Source organism: Silurus aristotelis (genome assembly GCF_946808225.1).
Source record: "Silurus aristotelis genome assembly, chromosome: 29".
NCBI classification, from domain to species: Eukaryota; Metazoa; Chordata; class Actinopteri; order Siluriformes; family Siluridae; genus Silurus; species Silurus aristotelis.
In genome coordinates, this window is record NC_139602.1 from 10,527,349 (window position 1) to 10,553,051 (window position 25,703).

Sequence of the window (25,703 nt, forward strand, 5' to 3'; positions counted from 1 at the left end):
CTAAATAACCCCTGTGTCAGGCTTCTGCATAAGCAGCGTCTCTAAATCTGATATCCATCACCTTTTTCCGTTAATCTGCTCTTACATGTCCAAGAGAATATCGACTACCTAACTAGCTTTTCTGGCTGTCTAGTTTACTTGTATTATCATTCATTCCACATGAAATGAAAAGCTACACATTTTGAATACTGAAAAAATGTCCAATAAAAATGTCCTTGACCATAATTCTGTGCTTTTCAACTTTGGAAACTTTGTATATGTTTTTATTGTGGGGTTTTTTGTATGTTTGCTGTGAGCAAAAAAACCCGGCAGAAGCAGTTCTTTTTATTAGCGCCTACCTCGTATAGAATGTGAGATGAGGGGAGAAAAATTCCGACAAGCATAAAATCATCCTCGATACACTTTGTTTTTCTGTGTTAGAGGAACACAAACAGCACGGACTGCATCACCTGAAACAAGCAGGGTTGTGTTTTTTTGTTTTTGAGAGAGAAAAAGAGAGAGAGAGAGAGAGAGAGAGAGAGAGAGAGAGAGAGAGAGAGAGAGAGAGAGAGAGAGAGAGAGAGAGAGAGAGAGAATCCACTGGCTCAAACTGATATAAATTACAACAGTTATGGTCTATATGTTTCAATTTATTGTGCTTGTAATGATAAATTATTTCAGTTACGGTGCCCAAAGAGGACCTGAGCTGTGTCGTGGTGCTGGGGACATTAGAACAATTGCAGCTGTTAGGGGAGGCAGCATCCATTAGTCAATAAATTAAAGAGTAATTACGATCATTTCTGCTGCTGCGGCTCTATCAGGAGGACCTTGCACAGGTGGAATAGAAACGTGTGGTGTAAAATGTGAAGGAGGACGACTCGGAGGAACAGGGAGGCGTTTTCTGACTCACTTTTGCCCTCAGCGCCTATGGATGAAAATGCTTTTTGAAGGATTCGTATCGCCTTTTTTCTTTTTTTTTTTTTCAATCCATGATCCAGCTGCACAATCCTGTTATTTTTAAACGAAACTTTAGCTCAGTATGGATTGCACAGATTTTTTATGGTATTAATCGGTGCATCTGGGACACGATGAACCATTCGAATTAAGTATAATTCCAATATAAGGATAAATTAGCATGTTATCGTCATATACACGCACACACACACATAGAGGTCACCTTCGTTATTCTGTATCTATCGAATGAGATGTAATTCCCTTCATGCTATTCATAGCTCAGGTATTGATTGATTTGTAAACCAGACTAGAGCCTCAGGTATAAACCCACACCTGCATTAGTCGAATCCCCAGGCATCTGAGACAGATCTGAGAGAAGGAGAGGAGATGGTCTCCGTCTCTGAGCGCTCCGCTGCCTTATTATGTATGACAACACGACTGCTCTGTAACGCAACACTCACTCACAGGCGCCGAGTCGTACTGAGTAAACATTCCACATCCCAGCTCTAAAGCACGGACCTGCGTGCAGATTCGCCGGGTCTGAGCAAACTCTCTCTCTCTTCTCTCCTCATGCACACCTGCTAAAGCCACATCAGACTCCGAATACTCGATCAGAAGCACTGTAGGAGACATGAAAGACCTGCAAGTGTTTGGAGCATCTCTAATCCAGATTCATTATTGTGTCAGATATGTAATATCTAATATCAGAGGATTCATTATAAATAAAGCACATATTTGGTTTCTGCACCTGATTGAACTCAAAAGGCTAAATTAAACTGCTCAGTAAAACATTCCGAATAAATGACTACTAAATTCCTGTCATGTCCTTTAATTGTGACCATGGATAATAAGTGCGAACATACATCAGAAAGGACATTAGCAGGAAAGTCAGAACCTGCGCACGTATAGAACAAGGCCAGCTCACGTGAGTCTTTTTCATTTGTATGCTAATCAACACACAACGAAGGTCACGTGACCTCAAGTTTTAAAGTCCAGTTGCATATAGATTATTTTTAAATGCCCAAATAATGTCCTCCCTTATAATATAGCAGCTAAAATAAATTGTTCCTTTACCAGAATCAGTTTTTTCCCTCTTTTGGCAAAAGAAAACATAATTACAGTGTGTTATATTAATAAAATTCTGCAGCTTGTTAAATCGCTTGTCCTAAAGCTCCATCTTTGACACTGAAGACTTCTATAAACATTAAATAGAACAGAAATGTGATCGAGAAAATATAACCATATCAATGATTATCCTGTTGACATCTCCTGTGTGGTCCCTGTTATTGTAGTTGCCTGTCAAAAGTTTGGAAACATCCAGATTTTTATGTTTGTTTTTTTTTATAGATGTTCCTGTTATTTATATCCAACTTTTACTTTGACCAAACAAATATATAAATGTACAGATGTTGAAAACTTTATTTTGATTGAAAAATCCTTCCTTTGGAATAAAGAACACTGGAGAGTCGTTTCTCCAAACATTCGGCTGAAAAACTTTGCCGTGCCCCTTGTAAAACCTGCCAGTTGCCTGACCTTGTGACTGACCTTGTGATGGACGTATGCTTTGGGTTGTTCTCTCTCCGTGTATGGTGAAGTTGGTTTCAGACGGAACTGCATGGTGTTGAATTATGGAATGAGAGCCATGATGGTTCAGGATTCCTTTCACATTCCAGAACCTTTCCTGCTCCAAAACAAACCCGAACCATTAAACTTCCACCTCCATGTTTGAGTGTGAGGGGTGAGGGAGTCTGATCACATCTTCTCTCCTGTTCTCCTTCTTAAACAATTTCTGCTGTTTGAGACAAAAATGTCAACATTTCTTTCCCACATTCACTTTGTTTTTTTTTTTTTTATCTTGCATAGAAACAAAAGGAACAGGCTCGTGTCTCAAGAACCATAAAATACTCCACACTTTTGACTGTAAAAGGAGTGCATTCATAAAAACCTTCTCTACTACTGAAAATAAAATCAATAAGATTTGACCAATCAAAGTTAGGAAATCAAATGAATAGCACCAAACTACATTTTTTATTCAGATTTCACTCCATTTGAAGCATAATCATAAATCTTTCCCCATCTAATGGCATGTGTTTTATATTTGCACCTGGAACGTTAACGCCGAATCTACTGAACAAAATCATATTTAACGTATGATTCAAATTGTGGTTAGCTGCAGCATTCATATGTAAAACTACACAACGAGGTAAAAGCGTGATAGAGACAACAATAGATTTGACCAGAAATGAGATATAATGTCAATAAAAGGAAGAAGGTTGAGGCGTCATTTTCTCTGCCTCGCATACTATTAACCCTGTAGGTCACCTTCGCTGACACATACGCACTCCTGACTCCCCCAGAACCTCATCAAGTCATGCAAATGAGTTTATTTTAAACACTCTCATTACATCAGTCCTAGCTCCTAGCTCCAACACACACATACACACACCTCAGACACACACACACCCTTACAACCCCATGGGACTCCACAGCACAAACAACTGGCAGCCACGGGTACCTCTGTGTAACTTCACCAGTGCTGAAGAGGGTGTGAGGTTCCATTTACAGCCCACGTCTCACTCATTACAAAATCCGTGGGAGATCTAATCATCTGCCTGGTCACAAAGAGTCTTTGAATCAGAGGTAACAGGTGGCCAAGACCCACAAATTGTTCCCCCTATAAATTTGATCATTATTTGCTTGGACAAAATCCAGCAGCACTTGCGAGAATATCACAAATATTGCGGCAACTTCCATCTACAGCCTGCCATATTTATTAACGAAGCACAATCCTAATAGCATGTTGCCCCAGCTTAAATGGGCAGCGAGCCATGCTAACAAGCCATCACAGGTGCACGGTGTTATTGGCTTAACGAGGGATGCAAATCTGATACTGAGGGCAAAATGTGGGGGTTTTACGAGGACACGGTCCCCTATATACACATTATGTATTGTATTTTTGCTTCTTTTTTTAAAGCCGATGTTGGTCGTCCTGAAGAAAATTATATGTTTATGAGCTTCGGCATTGGAGCAGGTGGAGGACCTTCTGCTCTAGGCACTGTGGAACCCCCTGTGGTGTCCACCTGGACTGTGGAATGTTGATGTTGGTCCACATAAACCTGTGGATGTTTGCCATTAACACAAATTGTACCTTGTACTCACCACTTTAGAAACCTGTTTGTGTACAAAACTTCATACTGTATATGAATTTGTGTAGTGCATGGTGGATTCTGATTGGTCAGAAGGTGTGGATACATTTTTTTGTTTGTTTGTTTGTTTTGTAACAGCAGCTGTGAAAGTTTGTACTTTAATTGTTGTCTGTAGTCAGATTACAGTACATCAAGCCAGCCAACACCCTGGATCTCAGTAGATATTCTTCCCAGGAGGTGTCAGGAAGCTTTAATCTGGCTCAGCGCCATCTGTCTTAGAAGATGAAGAGTGGAGAAGGAGGAGGAGGAAAAGAAAGAGGAGGAAAGGTGCAAGCGAATTCAGAGAGGGCTCCCACTGGGTGGGGAAATAGATGCAGGAAATGGAGGTCAAAAGGATCAGAAGCAGAGGCGACCACAGGGAAGGCGGAGCGGTCATTGATATTCAAAATTTCCGCTGGCAGCAGCGTTGGCAGAGGGGCTTATGGGATGGGCAGCAGAGGCTACGGCACACTGCTGATGCAGTATTTATCAGCATGCGCACTCCCCTGAATGTCAGGACTGTATGTTACATTAGACAACGTCTTTCACTGTCATGTTCTCTACCTTGCTGTTCATTTTCACTATTCATCTAATAAGTCATGGTTGTTCAACATCAGCTTTGTGAAGTGGCTTCCGGTTTCAGGGCATTAATAATGAAACCCAGGTTTTAAAAAGCTACACTATATTCCCGAAAGTTTGTGGACACCTGGTATGGTATATGATTTTTTTTTTGAGCATCACATTCCAAATATAGTCCCAATTCGCACTTATAATAACCTCCACTCTTCTGGGAATATGTTCCACTAGATTTTGTGTAGATTTGTGTTCATTCAGACACGAGGTGTCAGTAAAGTCAGGTAGTGATGTAGGTGAGAAGGTGAGGAGGCCTGGGGTGCAGTCAGCCTTCACATTCATCCCAAAGGTGTTCAATAAGGTTGGAGATCTCTAGCAGGAGATCTTACACACTATCCAACCAATGTAAGCAGATCTTCATGGAGTTTGCTTTGTGCACTGGGGCATCGTCATGCTGGAACATGTTTGGGTCTCCTAGTTCAAGTAAAGTGAAAATTACATGCGACTGCATTCATAGACGTCTGATACAATTGTATGCCTTCAGCTTTTCGGTAATAGTTTGGAGAAGAACCATATATGGCAGGAAAGTCAGGTGTCTCAACACCTTTGTCCATACATTGAACATAGAAATTAGATGTTCATCCTTGTCAGCTGAACCAGCTACATCAACACACATCCGCTGAGCACTCCACCTCCATGCAGCAGACTTTCTTTGTTCTTTTATACGATTAGAAGTTCTTCTGACATGAAACAATCACCATTTATTGACATCCAGATTCAACTGCTGTCATGTGGGATTTAGTCCTCACTTCAGTTCCACTTTAAAAGAGCAATGCGGTGGTCTTTAGTTATTTTGGTCTTCAACATTTATGTTAATACCATATCTCATATTTCTAACTATCAAAGCCAAGATAGTCGTTGGCCACACTGCCTGACTTACTATTGTATATAAGAATGTATTGTACACACACACAATGCCGGTATGAATGATTAGTACAGTATTACCCAGCTTATTGACAGCGTTGTGAGCTTAAGTCTTTCTTTATTTCTTCCCTTATTTTTATCCACTCCTTCATCCCCTCCCATGGTGTGGACATGTGGAGCAGGTCGATATCAGGCCCAGTGGCCACACTGTGTGCTGGGTCAGTGGGCTGGAGAGGCATGCCATTGCACACTGATGAATAAGAGTTGATCCATTGGATTCCTCCGGCAGTGCCTCTGGCGCTCTGTGTGCAACGCCGGCCACAGGTCTGCCACACACTCCTTTTCTTTCTCTCACTTTTTTTTCTGTCCTCTGGGAGAGAGAAGGCAAAACTGCTGAGACAAACCTGTAGCATAGAAAACATTAGACTTCCAAGTGGAATGAAAGGATGAGTGTTTCGCAGGATGATGATGATGATGATGAGTTGTTATTGCTCAGTTTTGCCGGACAATTAGAGCCAACATTACGACTCGACACTGACGAATGACAGCAGATCTTTTCCATTCCTTTGGGCACACGGCGCATGGTGTGTAGGGCTGCGTAGACACACTCCCTTTTTTGTTTTTCCTCTGGGAACAAGAGAGGACCAAACTGCTGAGACAAAAAGAACAGTCAGATAAATCACCCAGTTAAGGCCTGCAGTCTTAAAGCCACCGAGTGCAGTCCTCTACTGAAGAGTGTAGTTTAGCATCATGTCAGTCTTTATGGCCACCGATCAGGCAAAACATTATGACCACCTGCTTAATTTTGTTTTGGTCCCTTTTTTTACTGCCAAAACAGTTGTGACCTGTCGAACATTAACAGCACGAACGTCTTCAGCAGTTTGAGCTACAGGAGCTTGTCTGTTGGATCGGACCACACGGTCCAGCCTTCGCTTCCTGCGTACAGCAATGATCCTCGGCCGCCCACGACCCTGTCGCCGGTTTACCACTGTTACTTCCTTGGAACACTTTTCATAGATACTGACCACTGCAGACCAGGAGCATCCCACAAGAGCTGCAGTTTTGGAGATGCTCTGACCCAGTGGTCTAGACGTCACAATTTGGCTCTCATCAAACTTGCTCAAATCCTTACGCTCGCCCATTTTTCCTGCTTCTTACATCAACTTTGAGGACAAAATATTCACTTGCTGCCTAATAAATATATCCACCCACTAACAGGTGATGAAGAAGGAAAGGAGAAGAACTTTGGATGGCAGGAAGGAGTGTCAAGGGAAGAATGAAAAAAAGATGAGGGAACAGTAAAACTGGCAGGACAGGAGAGGTAAAGGGAAGAGCATCCAAGAGGGATAAAATCGACAAACATCCGAAGCCCCCTTGTATCATTTCTAAGATTAATCTAATTTCATTGCAATCAGCTCCTGGGCTTTGCCGCCTGTCTCTCCCATGATCGTCAATGCCAGTCTCACAGCATGCTCTCCCACGGGCCCCTGGATGTTTCGCTTTGCGGTTATTAACCTGAACGGTGGGCGCATCTGAGACCAGGTTAATAAGCTGCTGTCTTCTCCTCACTCTTTGTCGAGAGAACAATGTTGTCAGGCTTCCAGAAATTGCCAATTTACAACAGAGATGGAAATGGAAGGCAAGGCGCTCGTCGGTGAAATGCTTTTTATAGCCGGGCGCTCCGGTGGAGCCTCGTTCTCCCCAAGCCTTTTAATGATGGATATGAAATTACAGAGGTGTGAGACAGGGATGAGACGAGAATGGGAATGGACCAAGCCTACGCCGAGCTGTACCGAGGCAAGGAGTTGGGAGGCGAGGCGAGGTGAGGTGAGGCGACAGAGAAGCAGGCAGAAGGGAGAACATACTGTGCTGTATTTAGACAGGGTTTTAAAATAGGGCACAGGCCATAGGCAACGACTGGTCTCAGCTTATGAGACACTCATAACAGGTCAGAGAAAAAAATGCAGATTTGATGATTTGTCAAAAATCGGACTAAACGGAGCTTGTTCTCGTTACGCACATTTGATTTAGCTGTCATAAAAAAAATATATATATTTTTACTGAAATATCCCGGTGCATTCCAGTAGCGTGACACACTAGACAAGGAAGCAACTCCATCACATCTCAGCGAGAATCCTGAGAATCCGTATAACTGCAGCTCTGCTCACTTGTCAAGATAACCGTCTCTTGCTTTAATACTCTGCAGTCATTAAATGAATTTGACTCTCTGTGGGTGTGGTAAAAAATGCTGGAGGAGGGAGGAGGAACTATGTTATGTATTGTGCGTGATTGTGTGTGTGATTGTGTGTGTGTTTGTGTGTGTGTGTGTTTGTGGAAGTTCAGGAGACCTCACCCTTGATAGTCTATGATGTATTCACAATCAAACAAACGCTGCTGCTTCAAACAGCTTAATTAAACCTGGGCTTCGGTCCTGCACTCACTGTGCAATTCTAAAACTGATGAGATAACCAAAATTGAGAATAACCTTTTTTTTTTTCTCACGTCATCCACGTAACCTTTGGAGAACAAAAAGCAGAGTTTTGTTGTTTTTAATCCTCAAGCGAAAAAAAACCCCAAACTTGCTTGTGAATTCTTTAACTTTTGCAAGAATGTTTTTTTCTCGAAGTAAACAATTTATTTATTACCCTTTTGAAAAGAGAGCAGCATGTTTTTATCTCCTAAATAGGACATTTCAGAACCCGAAGGCAAGCTAAACATTGATGCCTAAAAATAAATCTCAATGCACCCGAATTCGTCTTCTCGTCTACGGGTATCTCTGGCAACGATGCCTCCTCCTGATCTCATGAGTCGTGTTTGTGCTGGCTGTTCCTGACGTGCACCTATTTCTGACTCACCCGGTCTGACACTGTAACATGATTTTCATGGCTACGGATATTCCTTTTTTTCCCATCAATAGTTAACGCCGTGACACTAGACACCGCCCTCCCACCTGACCTCTGACCCCGCACCGCCCTACGACACAGATTCGTCAAATGAAACTCAAATCGACCAATCGTAGCTACTTGCATATGCGAGTGTTCTGCTCCTTCTTGACCAGTCAGGTTGAAGAGTAGCTGAAAGTGGCGTGTGTTTAAAAGTCACCCGTGGTCACCTTATTGATCCCTGGCAGCTTGGTCGCTCTCTGCATTCGTGAGATAAGACGCTAGAATCTCGCTCGCCTTGCTTTCCAGGCTCTCTGACACAAACAAACTCGAGTCGCGCCCCGGTAGCGACAGGAAGCGGCCTTTATTTATAAACCCTCTGTGGGGTCTTCATCCAGATAAGCTCGGCAGGGACGGCGCGCCGCTCGTTCAGAGAAAATCAAAACACCGGAAAAGCCTCGACAGTGAAGACAACGCGTGAAGACTCGCGTGGCCTAACCGAGCGCACTCCTTCACCTGGACCGAGGAAAAAGAAAAAACATTTACACATTGCATATTGATTTTTCGTTTCACAACCGTTCGCTATTGATGGATCCAGGAGCCTACACGTGCGGTGTATAATGCCAGAGTGCGAGATGAATACCTGCTCAAGAGATGACTCTGTATTTACATTTAAAGTACTTCCTGTCAAGGGATATGAAAGGGAGCGTAGCCTGATAAAACACCTTGACAACAATGAACTCCCGTCGTCTATCGCCGGCCCTCTGCTGACAGTACACATAAAGTCACACTGAGTATATGTGTGTGTTTGTGTGTGTGTGTGTTTTATGTTCCTAGCACATGACCAAACCTGGCCCTCATTCCCACTCTAATGGGATGATTGATTAATGAGCAAGATTGATGCCTTTGAAGCACATAGTTCATAAGATTATTTGTTAGGGTTGTCACTTTAATTACAAGGTGAAAGCGTAGATGCGTCGTGTCCGGAGAGAGGACTGGCCACTGCTGGAAAAGAAACACTTTCCTAACACCGTTTGGAAAAAGTCGCCAACCCCAACCCCCCCAAGACCCAACCCCCCGTCCCCCGTCCCCGTCCCCAGTTTCTGCCGTTACTCCAAATAGTTTCTAGGACTATTTGTTACAAATAGACTGACCTTGATTCCGGATGTGTATCTGCTTGTAATTTGGCTTCTTTTCACCCCAGAGACTGGATCAAACAGCACACACATAAACACCCAACCGTACACACCTACACACACACACACCTCGTTTAGTATGAAGACCAAAGAAACAAGTTGCCATAGCAAGTTAAATCCAGTAACAGCAAAGTACTTTGAGTTCTGGAATGTGATTGGTCAGAAGGTGTTCTAACAGTAGTGCAGCCAATACATTTTCATAGGGTCTTGTACGAAGTGGTATCATAAAGTTCCGAGAATCGCTCTGTTCACAAGAAAGTACTTTATTTATCTACGTTTCCACACGATCACCTTGAAAATAGTCCCCTTGCACAGCAATACAGTGCCCCCAGTGTTCTTCTGGAATGTGACCTGGAAGTCTTCTTTTCGAAACGTGTCAAACACCTTCTGCGCTTCGTGCCGGATCTTCGCAACGTTGTCAAAACGGCGAGCTTCATATTCGGGAGCCAAATCTGGCGTGTAGGGTGGGTGTGGAAATGAGATCTTGTGAATTGTTTTCCCACGATTATTATGCACAAGTTGCCGAACGGTTTCTCCATTTCCAGATATTCCATAATGCAACTATAAATGAATAAAAAGTTCATTGTGTCCTTCTTGTGGAAATCACTGTAATATCAATAATTGTAATAATAGTTAAACTTTCCTATAGTGTAAGAGTGATTAAACATTCTTAAGATATACACTATGTGGACAAAAGGATTGGGGTCTCACTTTTCCACCAGCATGTGGTTCTTCTCCAAACTATTACCACAAAGTTGGAGGTGCACACTTTGAATGTGGAAGCATGAATTTCTTCCCTTCACTGGAGCTCGCTGAAGAAGTGCTCGGAGCGCTCGGTCAGGGAGTTCTCAGCATCGAGCAGACCTGAACACAAACACGTGGAGGAATTGACGTTATCTTCTTGCAGTTCATATCTTAATAACCAGGAACATGAATTTAGACGCATTTCCCAGTAAAACTTACTCCAAAATGAAAACTAGTTTATGCAAAACACATTAATGTCCAGAAAATTCCATCTTATATTTATTTCCTAAAATCTGTACGCTTCGAGTTTCCTCATGCTTTTTTTTCCCCCTTCGCTTTAATATCGTAAACGAAAACCTTCTTCCGTTAGTAAAAACAAGATAATGACAGGCGGATTTCTGTGAATAAATCAATCACACAGGGACGTGCTGTTATTACGAAATAATCAGCTTTAGAGAGGTAACAGTGACTCCACTTCATTACACCAAGCCGACATCAAAATACTCATTTTTAGCTGTTGATGAACGAATACCATGAATATCTTAATAATATAACGAATATATAATAACAATTTTACATTTTTATTTACCTCATATACACTATATGGACGTCTTCGGAGGCTGGAGCATGAAATTTTCCCTTTACGTGAACTAGGAGACCCAAACCTGTTCCAGCCCCTGTGCACAAAGCCAGCGCCATGAAGATCTGCTTTACATGGTAAAAGATTTCCTGCTATAGAGCTCCAACACTATTGCGCACCTTTAGGATGAATGTAAACACTGACTCTACCCCAGGCCTCCTCACCTTCTCACCTACATCACTACCTGACTTTACCAACACACTTGTGATTAAATGAGCGCAAATGTAGACTAAATGTGGAAGAACTTCATGGTGGCAACAGTAACTCTTGTGTCTTTATGACACTTGCCTGTTGCTGACTATGGTCCTGAAACACCACGACATTGAGTGTTTTATATTATTTATATCAGATAAACTAATGTCTACAGGAAGGTATCTAAAATAAAGTATGTTACAAAAATACACGAAGAGAAACAACGAAAAAAGAAATGACACACTGCTGAAACATTCTTTGTTTTATTTAGATACAGATGTAATGTTTTGTACACTATATTCACTTCTTCAAGTATTTCAAAGGTTCTGAAGACCCCCCTCTGAAAAACAGTACAGTTAAGTATTGATTTTAAAGAAAGTAATAAGCAAAATGATACTTGCAAAGCTGTAATAAAGAAGTATAAATTGTCCCTGTGAAAGTTTCAGCCTTTTAAAGTACAGAATGGGCCTCAGTCAGGAAGGGCAAGTTCATCAGTGTCCCCTGCAATTTCACTCAGCTTCAATGTTCCAGCTCTAATAATTTGAATAAAAAAAAGACAGGTCCAATTACCCATTTTCCTTTATTTAACATCCCCCCCACCGAAAAAAAAAAAAAAAAAAACGCTCCTTATGATAGCTAATGGTATTTTACAGTGTCATAAATCACCTAAAAAAAATAAAAAGAGCCATTTCACTCACTGCAGATCATTTTTATGGAAAAGTTGCCTCATCCCCATCGGATCATAAATCCATTCCGTTTTATGAAGTCTTTAAATCTGAGATATTTAAGCTTGACCGTTTTCTAAACCATTCATAGGATTTTACCGTTTCCTACATTATGACTCTTGGTGCAAACGCAGGTTGGGCTTTTCGAGTTTTTCGACGACTGGTTGTTAAAACAAAAAACAAAACAAAAACGCAGGCATCGAATATTCCTTTAAAAAAATATAAAAAGTGAAAGTGGGCGAACATCACTTTCAATGTCAGAGCAATATGTTTTACTGCTTTCGAGAAGTTTTACTATACAGTTAAAGTAGAAGTACAGTTTAATAAAAGTGAAACCTGCACTTGAATGTGGCAGAGTGTCGGATCGCACAATGACTGGCGGCAGCAACGTAAACGTCTCTCATCACAATGCTAGTGATAGTACACATATAGGAAGCACAGATACGGAGGTGGTTTTAAAAAGATTCAAGACTAATTTTCTAACACGGCGACTTATGGCAGCACAAGGCTGCATGCACAGTCACAGGGAGCACCGACCCGCATAAGTCAGTGCGCCAAAAGACATCGTCCTGTGTTCATCGGTATCTGGTGGTATTCTGACCATGTGCGTTACCACATCTGTGATTTCATCATGGACAGCAAGTTAGAACACTCTATCCCCAAGTGTTCTCACCGGAAACATAATCTTCCGCACCTGCACTACTTGGCTCTTCCCGAAGATGAAGGTGCAGCTCGCGGATTTGACACCGTTGCGGAGATCCGGCGCAAACAGCAGAAGGTGATTGACACGCTTCGAAAAGAAGACTTCCAGGACACGTTCAAGAAGAACACCGGGGGCGCTGTATTGCTGTGCAGATGGGGACTATTTTGAACGTGTAGAAATGTAGATAAATAAAGTAGTTTCATGTAAACGTTTTTTAAAACCACCTCCTACAAGAGTGTTTGTGGAAAATGTGTTCGCTGTTCTTTATTAATGGTACAATGTGTCATTCTTGCGTAAATAATTGTAATATCAATAACCGCATATCACATCGTATAAGAGGAATAAAACACACCTGGATGTTTTACTCAAAGGTATTGGGACTTCTTGTGTGCTTCTTCCCCAAAACAAAGGCTGGAGGCAAACATTTGTGCTAGTATTACATTTTCCTTTCACTTGAACTTATAAACCCAAACCTGTTCCAGTGATGTGTATGCCTGAGCATCTTTTTTAGTTTCATTGCCACCAACCACAAAACGTCCTACACTCCCCGCCTTCCTCCTGACTCATTTGTGTGCAAGTTGTTAGGAAAAAAAGGAAAAATATTGAGTGTTTCTCCACAAGTTAATCATCATCTTTGTGGTTAAATTGGTATCTATTAATATCACGTATTGTACACGGATCCTATCAGCAGATACGCATAGCTCTGGAGGCGTACTTACTTAAGGATTATGTCTTCTTATGAATTAATTGCATAATTACAATACCGCGCCTGGACGTATTCTGCTTCTCAGGCATGTCGATTCTCCGCTTTATATCGCTTAAACACATTACCCAAATGCTGCGAAACCCATTCATAATTCATCACAGCGCACGGCACGGCCATTAAAAGCTACTTTAAAAGTTGTATTTTATGAGATTTATATTGTAAACTGAATACGAGCCTGCTGCCAGATAAGAAGTTTGTCCTGTTAAGAACACACACTTCTGCTGGCACGGAATTATTCTCCATTAATTTGCTGAAACAGAAGGAGCCCTGTGCCATCGACGTCCGAGAGCGAAACGACACGCGTTCCTGTTCTTCCCGTCCCACGCCGCGTGTATAAATCTGTAGAAATGTATTAAATCGCTTAAAACGTACACAGAGGCGGAGGAGACAGACACCAAATCCACCCGCATTACAAGACCCCACTAAAGTGCTTCCTTTTTTTTTTATTTCTTTTCTGGGGGAAAAAAAAACACAGGCTTTAATTAAGCAATTGCGATTTCTTTAAACGTCTGGAGCATGTAGCATTCACGTGGAGGTAAAAAAAAATTGCTACGTTACTATAGTAAATTAAAACAGGAAGCAAGAAAAGGCATTTAACAACCACTTTTTCCTTTGACAGGTGACTGAGATGTGTTTCAGGATTATGGTCCAGAATTATGAATCCCATCAGCCACTGCATCCTTCCATAACTCGGTCACGTGTCGCCTTTACGTCACCTTAATTAGCGCTTGTATTTTACGTAGCCTCAACCCTTCACAGCACTCATAGTCTTACGTTTGTCCCCCATGGATGTCAAATAGTTGTGACCCCGAATAGTCGAAGATTTGATGCTTCGATAGGAGAAGCCTGATTCGACTACAAATCTCACAGTCGACTCTTTGCAGTGGTGAAATGAGGATCATACCATTGTGGTTATATGGGGGTGCGGGGGTGTTTAATGTCTGGTTTTACATTGAACTACATTGAGTTTTCCCCTAATAAGATAATATACAGCCTATAATGATAATGTTGTAAAAAAGAAGAAGAAGAAAGCTAATTAAAACATTTTTGGGTGCGTGAATAAATCCAACCCCCCTGTGACAGGTTTCATGATCCGTGACCTACACAGGAGCTTGTTGGCGATTAAAATATTTAACAATGTAAAAGTTGTATTCTGTTCGAATTTAATTCTGTTTATTTACTTTTAATGGATTGATCTGTACTTTGAGGCAATTTAGCCGATTTCATTCGATTTGCCAAATTAATTATCCTGTCTAGCATGTCGCCTTTCTGCACTTATTTATTTGGTTGTTTTTTTTTAGGTTTGTTGATCAAAAATGTTTTCTTTATTCAGTTTCTTTTATATCTTTGTGTGATGTTCTGTACATCGTGGCTTTAAAGTGCTACGACTTGCAGATTTGGTCTCTTTATTAAAGAACTGTTTCTGTGTGTGAAAGAAAATAAAAGTTAAAAGTTCCACTTGTTGACCACCCGGCGTCGTCGCCTCCCCAACACACACTCACACACACACACACACACACACACACAAACGCATGATTCAGCTATCAGTCAACACAGTGGTGAACAGTAAGGAAGTAAATGTTATTCGTTTCTGTATAAGTGGTTTTTGTATTTTACTGAAGTGTTTCCATTTGTGGAGATTTTTACTGTAACTTCACCACATTTCAAAGTCAAATATCTTCGACTATTATATATTATTATCTACATTTATTGAAATCAGTCGTGTATTTTTATTTACGAGGATAAAAATCGTAACTGGTGAAACACGCAGCGAGTCACCAATCAGGATCGAGCGCACGCTCTGTTTTACACGTGTTCTGATCGGCGCTCGGTGCATCTACTGATCACCAACATACAGTTCAGCATCAGTTCAACATCAAGCAGAACATTTAGAGAGGAATAAATGATGAAGAAACTCCAGACTCGAACTCACCACCACACACGTGACCTCATTTACACGTTTTTTTTTTTTTTTTTTAAAGTAAATGATCATTGTAATAGAAATCAATCAATGTTTTATATTATTCTATTAATAGATCAGTGTGCTGAGAGTCACATTCGAGTCTTTTCACATAAACTGAGGTGATTAAAGAGTCTTGTGATAAAAATGAGGAACATTATAGTTATAATAAATCATAGCACTTTGGATACTTAAGTACATTTGAAGGCAAAAACTTTTGCACTTTTACTCAAGTGAAAGTTTAAAGGGAGACTTTTACTTTTACTGGAGTCACATTTTACCGAGTTTATCTCTACTTTAACTCAAATACATGATTTGTGTACTTCGTCCACCTCTATAGGAAAGACTTGCCGATTCTGTTTTGACTATTTAAACGTATGGTTCAGGTTGTGATCTGTGTTTGGTTTTCATTCAGAATATTTGTATTGCAACTTTATTGAACATCGTCTGCACCGGTATCTGCTTTCCTCTTTATTACATGGCAGTGTATCAAAAAATGCATTTCAAATGTAATACAGTGATTCATTACAATTAATTAATTAATACTTATATTAAAGGGAACCAGTGTCTTTTTCTGAATCCAACCCCAGACAGTCAACAGAGAAGGATAAAGAAAGAAAAGAGAAAAATACGTAAGAAAAAAAAACGCTGCGGCTTTTGAAGAATGCCGTAAAACAGTGAAGGAGAGGGCTAGCAATAAAATCCCAATACAAATGGGAATCGATGTGGCAGATAAAGAGGCCCGATGGAGACAATAATGTGTTGTAATACAGAGGTCTGGAGAACAGTCCATCATTCCTGCTTATGCCACTGATAAACACTTATGAGAGAAATGCGCCGTTCATTGTTTATAAGCGCTCCGAACGTCTGCGCAGGAGGTCGATGATGTCATAAAACGCGGAAACGGCCTGCGTGGGTCGGCGTTTATTTTAGCAGAGAAAGGTCACAAATTTCAAACGTCGCATGCATGAGGCACGAGTGAAAAACGTGCACTTCGTACTGAGACCTGACAAATAAAAGGGAAGAAATATAGAAAGACGTCGCCGTTCTGTAGCGTGGGACATTTATTCGTTTTATTCCTGCTTTTATAACACGATGAAGCGTTTCTTTCCTTGGGGTTTATTCCCGGCCCCTGAACAGAATAGACTCCGCCCACCCCCCAGTCCACAACGTACAGTGAATAGTTAGTATAGGATAGTAAATCAGAATCATTTAAGAAATATGTTGAGGAAGAACCTTCTCCATTGTTGTAGATCTGGTCTCTGGTGGTGTTTTTTCTTCTTTTCTTTAATTTATAACTTTGTCTTTTTTTTTTATTTATTCTCAGGCCACAAAATGGGTCTATGATCCTGTACAACAGGAAGAAAGTAAAGTACAGAAAAGACGGCTACTGCTGGAAGAAGAGGAAAGATGGCAAGACCACGCGGGAGGATCACATGAAGCTGAAAGTGCAGGGAGTCGAGGTACTTGAGTTGAGCTGAGGCATCAACATGCTACACACACACACACACACACACACACACACACACACACACACACACACAAAGCTAAATAATTCATCTCTAGCATCCATCTTCCATATCAGACCAAACAGGGCTGCCTCAGATTCCGGTTTCTATAAATCACAGGCGAGTGGATATGAAGAAATTCTGCCGTCTAAAACCTTACATGGTTCCTGTGGTGTTCCGCACGTACGCTTACTTTTTCCTCTTCCTTTAATATCCCCCCCCCTCTGCACAACTCGTTCTCGAGCTCTGATCATTATTATAGGACCGCTGCAAAACTCCCGAAAGCCTGGATTGAATTCTGCGAAGGGGAAAGTAAAGGGGAGGGGAGGAACTCCATTCATTAGCGGGAGAAATTAAATAAAAGAGCGAAAGATAGCGTTTTTATCTGCTCCAACTTCAACGTGACTGCATGTTTAAGTGTGTTCAGTAATTGCCTGGATGTGGAAGAGGGGTGTGTGCGCATGTATTTGTAAGCCCAGAACTGTGTCATACTGCATCATAGTTTATTGTGGTGTGCATACTGATGAACGAGAAACTCTATGAGAAATGAGCCTTATACTTCTCACATGTACTTTAGCACAGCGCATAACCCAGTGATGTTAGGAAGCTGGAGTCAGAGCGCAGGGTCTGCCATGATACAGCTCCCCTGGAGCACAGAGGGTTAAGGGCCTTGTTTAAGCGCCCAAGAGTGGCAGCTTGGTGATACTGGGGCTTAAACTACCAACCTTCCATTCAGTAATAAACCAGTGATAACCAGTGATACACCACACTGAGTCCATCTTACATTTCTTTTAGAACCTCGAGCATGGAAGCAGGAACCTCACACATCAAATTATATAGCGCTCAAATGTTCAAAATTTCCTGCCTTCGAACCACTAGATCTTATTTTTAATTGGAAATCTGGTTATTGTAGGTACTTGGTGGAGAATAGTCCCTGTGTATGCAGTTTGAGACACAGCACTAGTGTGTTTAGTGGAAAGAGATGGCCAGAGAATTTTGTCTGTTTACTTTGCTGGATCTAAACGTTAATGCAGCATGTCAGCACAGCAGAAACATCTCAACCAGCATGTACACTATGAATTGAAATGTGTCTCGTTCGAAGAAACTCCGGGTCACAATTTCAAACAATATCACACCATAGAATAAACAAGCGAACAAAACTCGAAGATGAAGAGACGTCGACAGCTCGCTCCATTCCGTCTGAACAGGTACAAGAGGAGAAGAAAATAAAGATGAGCTGAAATTAATATAGTAGAAAAGTACAAAGCGCCGTGCTCCGAGCATCAGTGACCTCTGCCATTGTTTACCAGGAGACTGATTGAAGTGTGAAGAAAGGAAACATCTGAGCGCTTTATTTTTTTTTTCCTGTGCTGACCTTCGTTCCGTGCTCCTCGTTCCTGCACCCTGTAATATCCATTTTCTCCATTTGATCACGAAAATAGCTTCATTATATCACGTTCTCTTTAGCAGACTCTCGGAAAGTGCTGGCGTGACAACGGTCGCCATGGAAGCCGTAGTCACAGGAACAGAAGCAGTAAATTTTATTATGGATTTTGGAATTAGTACGGGCTAACCAAAGTTCAGCGGTGGTGTGAATCGAATAGGGCACTGGATTCGCTCCAATTACCGAGGGCACAGTCTGAAACGTAGATGCTACAGAATCGCCCTCACGTTGGTTTGCTGCCCTGATTTATTACGAGCGGCGAAGTCGACAAGGCAAAACATGCATGATGTTTAAAGTATACAATGGGTGCCATTACTTTTTAGCAGCCGCAAGGCCGGCGAAAAAAAAAAGCCAGTTGCGTGACCCACTGTAAGACCGGGAGTGTGTGTGACAGATGCGTCTTAGCTGTATGAGACGCTCCATTCGCCTGGAGACCCCTCGACTAAACCAACAGGAATAAATCAAGCCTATTAACATGGACGCTAACGGCTAGAGAGGGGAAGAGGAGCAGAAAAGAGATGAGAAAACTAGAGGAAAAAAGAAACACAGAAGAACAAGGGAATGTCTCAAATGGAGGGGGGTGGGGTGGGGAATTGGGAAACAAAGAAAAGTAGGGGTGAATGAAGAGACAGAAATGGACATTTTTTCTTCTTTTTTTATTCTCTTCTTTTTTATGAAAATTTTGCTTGTTTGTTTTTTATGTGCAACTATAAGCTTCACCAAAACGTGTAAACATACTTGGCAATAAAGCTCATTCCGGTTCTGATTCTGGCAAAAAAGAGAAATGGAGAAACGCAAAATGAGAGAGAGAAATGAGAAGAGTGATTATAGAGAAAGAGAAAGGAAAGGAGAAAGAAAGAGGTATTTAGAGAATACACAGAAAAACAAAAAGAGAACGATAGGGGAGTAAAAGGGAGAGAAATAGTAAGCAAGATGGTGGGATCAAGGGAATACCCCAGGACAGAAGAAGGGAGAAATGGAGAGTGATGTATAAAGAGAAATGAGAGAGAGAGAGAGAGAGAGAGAGAGAGAGAGAGAGAGAGAGAGAGAGAGAGAGAGAGAAAGTAAGAATGAGATGACGAGAGTGAGGGAGATTAATTGAGATGGAAAGAGAGAGAGACAATGAGTGAGATGGATAAAGAGAGAGAGTTTCATCATGCTTCATTTTTCATCATCAACCCAGTGCACACAGATCTTTACAGAAGCGTCTTTTCTCCACACTGACCTTGTCTGAGAAACTGAAGACAAAAAAAATCAAAAGCTAAATTGAAAAAAAAAAGAAAATTCTCAGCAAAGAAAAATCTCTTACACATTATAAAATTATTGGGAAAAAAAAATAAAATAAAAAATTGGTCTCAGAATCCAGAGCTCTTCTTTCAACACTGAAAAATCACAGGTGGGAGTGGAGGAGCATGGTGAGGAATTTATCCGTTCCTCAGCGAGAACCAAGGAGTTTCATTTCATCTAAAGTGGACCTCCTCGTTCCTAATCTCTCTCTCCTTCAGCGGCGTTCTTCTCCATCGCAGCTGAAATGAATGGGAAACACACCCGACACAGGAGCGTGAAGATCCGCAGGGCTCCGGCAGGGGAGAGAAATAAGAAGCATTTCCCCAAGGCCAGATAAAGTGAGAGTGAGGAGTGAAAGGAGTGAAAGAAGTGAACGAAGTGGACGGATTAATATCAAAAGCTGCTGGGAAAAATCTCAGGCCTTGGCAAAAAAAAAAAAAAATTTTTTTTTTTTTTTTCAAACCTGAGGCTGTCGGCTTGTGTTTGTCACTCCGAGTGTATTCACACCTCTTCTTTTTTTTTCTTTCTCCATTTTATCCTCTCTTTTTTTCTCTTATATTCACCTCCGGCTTTTCCTGGCTATGAATTGAAATATCATACATTTGTCAAACCTAATATTGGGCAAGAAGAACGAAACAGCAGAAATGAAACAGCTCCGTTTTACACTGTGTAAAAAAAAATAGATTTTTTTATTTAATGCAACCAGGGATTTATTGACTTTTTTATTAAAAAAGAATGGACCAATTCTCATCCAGCAATACACCAGATTCCATATAATATATACTGTATATATATATACGTATATATTGTTCCTCTCACATATACACATTTATACACACACACACACTTTTTGAGGACTTTCTATTGGTATTATTATTATTATTGTTATTATTATTATTACTCTAGCGTATTGTTGCGTATACATACAGTACATACTGTATATCACTGCTTTTATTTATAAAATCTATATTTATTTTCTATTGTAATTTTGGTGTATTTTTGGTGTATTTTTTAAATACACTGTACAGATTAAATACACTATATAAACAAAATTATTGGGAAATCTGACTTTTCCAGCCAAATGTGGTTCTTCCCTAAATTTCTACCACAAAGCCGGAGTAACATGAGGATGTCTTTGGATGCAGTAGCATTGAATTTCCACTTCATTTGAACTCGGAGACAAAGTCAGCTCTAACATGGGTTGTAGAGGAAAATCTCCTGCTGTAGAGATATAAACCCTGTTGTACTGAATGTGAACGCTGACTGCACCCCAGACCTCCTCACCTTCTCACCCACATCTCTACCGGACCTGACCACTAATAACAACCCTGTGGGTGAATGAGCACAAATCTCCATCAACACACTCCAAATATTATCCATATTATCTCCATTATAGTGTCCATACAGAGTATATATAATAAACCATGCCACATTTTATTTTTTATTTTTGGATTGTCTAAATGATGGATTAAATGTAAGTATAGAAACAAAGTCCTGTATATATATATATATATATATATATATATATATATATATATATATATATATATATATATATATATATATATATATATATATATACTTATATATAGGACATATACAGGATATTTAATCGTCATATTTACATCCATAAACACCTGTTATGCCTTTTCTTGTGCTCAACATTTAAAGTTTTTAACAATAAGAATATGTACATAAACCAAAAAAAAATCAGCATTAACATGCATAAATTGCATAAATAACAACTTTACGTTACTGCTTTCAAAACCAATATATAACATTTCTATAATAAATATATTTATAATCAATCAAAATGCTAAATCGGCTCTTACAGTATTTAATCTTATCATCTAATTTTATAATAATTTATTACAAAATGCATTGTTTTTTAACTAGGAAAAGTGTGTTATCTGTGTGTGTGTGTGTGTGTGTGTGTGTGTGTGTGTGTGTGTGTGTGTGTGTGTGTGTGTGTGTGTGTGTGTGTGTGTGTGTGTGTGTAAGCAGAAATGTATTTATTGGAGTCTCCAGTGTAAAAGTCAGTAGGTTTGGTTACAGCAGGTTATATACGCGCCGTTCCCTCTCCAGGATCTCTGTGTTTTGTCTGATCTCATGAGATGTAAATCTGGAAAGCATCAGTTTTTCCATAAATAGTATTCGAGAAAAATAAGAACAATGCGATGTTTGATCCCCGGTCAGGGAACCAACCCCAGCCACTCCTAGTGTCGGTCCCAAGCACAGATAAATGTGGAGGGTTGCGTTAGGAAGGGCATCCAGCGTAAAAACATGTGCCAAATCAAACATGCGGTTGATCCGCTGTGGCGCCCCCTAATGGGAGAAGCTGAAAGAAAGTTTAATCGCACTGTTATAACAGATACAAACTCAGAAACTATATTTGAAAGAAAAAAAAATGCGCACGGTTTGTGTTTAGTTTTTTAGTTGTAGCTCGAAAAAATGGCAGGTTTGAGCTGCAGCTGCCAATACGTCCTCACTGCATGCTGCTTGTTCTACCAAATGAAGTCATGCCTTTAAGTATAGTTCTGCTGTATATACAATACCTCCCGCTATTATTCCACATCCACCCATTGTTTTTGAATTTGGCCTGCTGTCAGAACTCGTCAGCCGAATGACGTTAATAAATCAGTCACATTGTGCTCTTTTTCGCTAATCACGCCGTCGTCTCCCGCCTGAGCGCCGCGCGCCTGTAGATTATTTATCCGTGTTCAGGACGTGCTCAGCTCCTGCATTATTGATGCCGTCGAGACCCAGATATGCGCTACTGCCAGCAAGAGTACCGCCGGACCGCTCGTTCATCCCGTGACTTGGCGTTGAAAGAGAACGTGATAAGAACGAGGTGTTTGTGTGAGTGTGTGAAAATACCTGGCAGCTCAATAAGAAGAGGTTGATAGCCGGGTTTGATTTTGGCAACAAAAAGAGACAACGATCGGAAAAATGTCGGCGGACGCTCGCTATCTATCGGCCATCGATTCATCGGCGACTCGACTCGAGTCTTTGTGAAACTTTGTGATTTATCTTCTTTTTTTTCTTTTTTTTTTTATTTTTTTTTGCCCTTCTCCTTTTCTTGCCTCATATACTATTCTTGCTGAATAATCCATTTTAAAGCTCGGAGATCTTGGTTTATGTGCACACACACACACACACACACACACACACACACACAATTACGCAGACGATGCCTTGAGACCGGATCGATCTTCCACTCTTTCTTGCAAGGACTGCTAAAGGAGGCATTGAGATCATTTCTGGCCCAAAGCCAAAACGTCTTTTATCCTACAAAGTGTTTGTGTGGCCTTCCAGTATTGACGTAGCTGTGTGTACATTGTATAATACCGTGTGCGTGTGTGTGGGTATGTGTGTAGGTGTGTGTATACATGCTATAGACTGACACTAAGGACGGATCAGTGGAAAAACATGTAACGGGAGGGTTAAGGAAGAGGGGGATGGAGGACGCAGATACACATGTTCATGCTTACATACATTTGATATCACGTTAATACACGAGGATACTAACGATAGCGATCTGGACGTATTTCATGAAGAATTATCGAAAAAAATTGCAAAATGTGGTAAAGTTTTTTTTCAACCGATTCTTCCTACAGTACATTAGAATCGAAAGACTTCACAACACTAGATGAGTGAACATTATGATTTTGAGACAATGTCGTTCTTTTTGAAACTCTTATATAATAGATCACAATAAGGAATTATAAACGTTTCTATTCCATTTTATTTGTAGAATAATTGATCTGTAATTGCAAATCCGAACAAAAACATCAACCCACCAGCTACGTTACATCAAATCAACATCTAACATCGCACACTGTATTTCATCAGCGCATACTAGGGCTGGTAAGATTCAGAGATTCGCATCGCTGTGAATCGATGCATCGTTTTATATACATATACATATTTGCAGCTTTAAAAAAAAATATATATATATATATATATAAAATTATTAGATTATTAGTAGATGTGCTTTACTTTCATTATTTAGAAAGTAACCAATAATATCTGATATGTAGATCGCTGCTACGTGAATATGGCGCATCGCAACGCTACGGAGACCGAGGCGTGTCCTAAAAGAGTCACATAGAATTCAGATTAACATGGCAGAGGTAGAGCTGTAACTTCCTGCACACACAACAAGAAAAGAACATCTGGATTTACTTCATCTTTTTCACAGGCGTGTTTGTGAAGGGGGCATGTGTTAGAAGTCAGAAGACATTTAAGTAAATTGATGATTTGCTGTCTGTCTGAAGCAAAGAAATAAAAGTGAACTATTTGTAACATGTTGAATTGCAGAGCATCAGATGTTTTTCATTGAATCGCGTTGTGTTGAATGGAACGGAAATTGTATCACACTGCACCGTAATCGAGGGGAATCATATCATCACATCGGTAGCAGCTGATTATGTATCTTTAACGTATTGTATCGTTGGCTATGCGATGTGTGTGTGTGTGTGTGTGTGTGTGTGTGTGTGTGTGTGTGTGTGTGTGTGTGTGTGTGTGTGTGTGTGTGTGTGTGCATTCTAATACTAAGCTTAAACTCATCCTTGCATACATTTATTCTAATACACACACACACACACACACACACACACACACATACACAAGTGCGTAATTAAATGGAAGGAAGTGATATGATATGAACAGTAAGAGAAAATAAAGAACATGAATTTATACAAGTGCAAGAAAAAAGCAAGAGAGAAAAGAGGTGAGAGCCAGCAGACATAAAAGAGAGAGGCAGAGAGAGAGAGAGAGAGAGAGAGAGAGAGAGATAGAATGAAGCGCACACAGCCACAGGCGGACAGAAAGCAATTGTTTCACTGCTTTCCCACAACCCACTTCACCCTTAAACAGCAGATTTCTTTCACTCAATTAATTTCTACACATTGGCTGTGGCTGTGTGTCAGAGGCTTTATATCTCTCCCTCTGCTTTTTCTCTCTGCCATCTTCCATTTTTCCTCCTCTCTCTCTCTCTCTCTCTCTCTCTCTTTCTGTCTTTCTATCTTTCTCTCTTTCTCTTTTGCTGTTTTTCGGTCTCTAACTCACACACTTTTTTTTTCTTACTCCCACTGCTGCTTCTCTTTTCATCCGTTTATATTTTTTAGTTATCACGCTTCTCTTCCACTTTGGATAAACAGTGTTTTTGAATTTTGCAGAGTTTAAAGGATACAAAGTCCCTATTGTAGCCTCTCTCTTTCTCTTTCTCTCTCTCTCTCTCCCCCTCTCCCCCTTTCTCTGTTCTCATCTGCACAAACATTTTACCATTTCCATAAAATCCAGAAACAGCATTCAGATTTTGACGCGCCAAAAAGCCCATGACACGCACACGCATTTGCATTTCTAGTCTCCTTCATATTTTATTTTTGCTTTGCTTTGTATTCTATTACCAAATCTCGCAGTAGTGCAAACGAAGTTGTGAGCCGTAACATCCACGGGTTTGACCTTGCAGCACCCGAGACACCTGAAAATGACAGATTTCTGCTGTCTCAGATAATTCAGCTGTTAAATATAAACATAAACCCATTTTGAATGAACAATGGAGGCTGGAATTTCTACTTGGAAACTTTTATAAACAGTATAAACAGTAAACTGAAAATTTGAAGTTTTTTTTTTCAGTTCTAAGGTCCTTCTTTTAGATTCTGTGGTCCTTCTTTTCGGTTCTGAGGTTCTTCTTATCGGTTCTGCGGTAAATAGATAATCGCTGGAACTATTTGCAAAAATCCATACCGAGTTTTTCCGGCTTCCGGTCCAATGTCATTACGAGAGCAGCCTCTAAAGGTGAATTTTTTTTTTACGATACTGCACACGGCATGGAGAGCGCTATATTATATTTATTATTAATACATTTAAATTACATAATTTTCTTTATTCATTTATCATTTATCATTATTTATCATTATTTATCATATTTTACATGGAGTGTTATGTTTTTTTATTCTGTATCTATTTTAAAAACTTATCGCCGACTACAATCCAACCTAACTATCAGTGAAATCCACCTCTAGTTATTAACGCAG

The 25,703-nt window shown here is 40.5% G+C and overlaps 1 protein-coding gene across 24 annotated transcripts in view; it reads left to right on the top strand.

Annotated features, from left to right (window-relative positions):
- The window catches only part of camta1b (calmodulin binding transcription activator 1b), a 265,882-nt gene that overhangs the window by 147,733 nt on the left and 92,446 nt on the right, over positions 1-25,703 (top strand). For all 24 annotated transcript variants that reach the window (XM_083535215.1, XM_083535218.1, XM_083535207.1 and 21 more), the window contains one exon: positions 16,751-16,886. In XM_083535215.1, the coding sequence (XP_083391341.1) occupies positions 16,751-16,886 (136 nt within the window). The remainder of the gene's footprint in view (positions 1-16,750; positions 16,887-25,703) is intronic.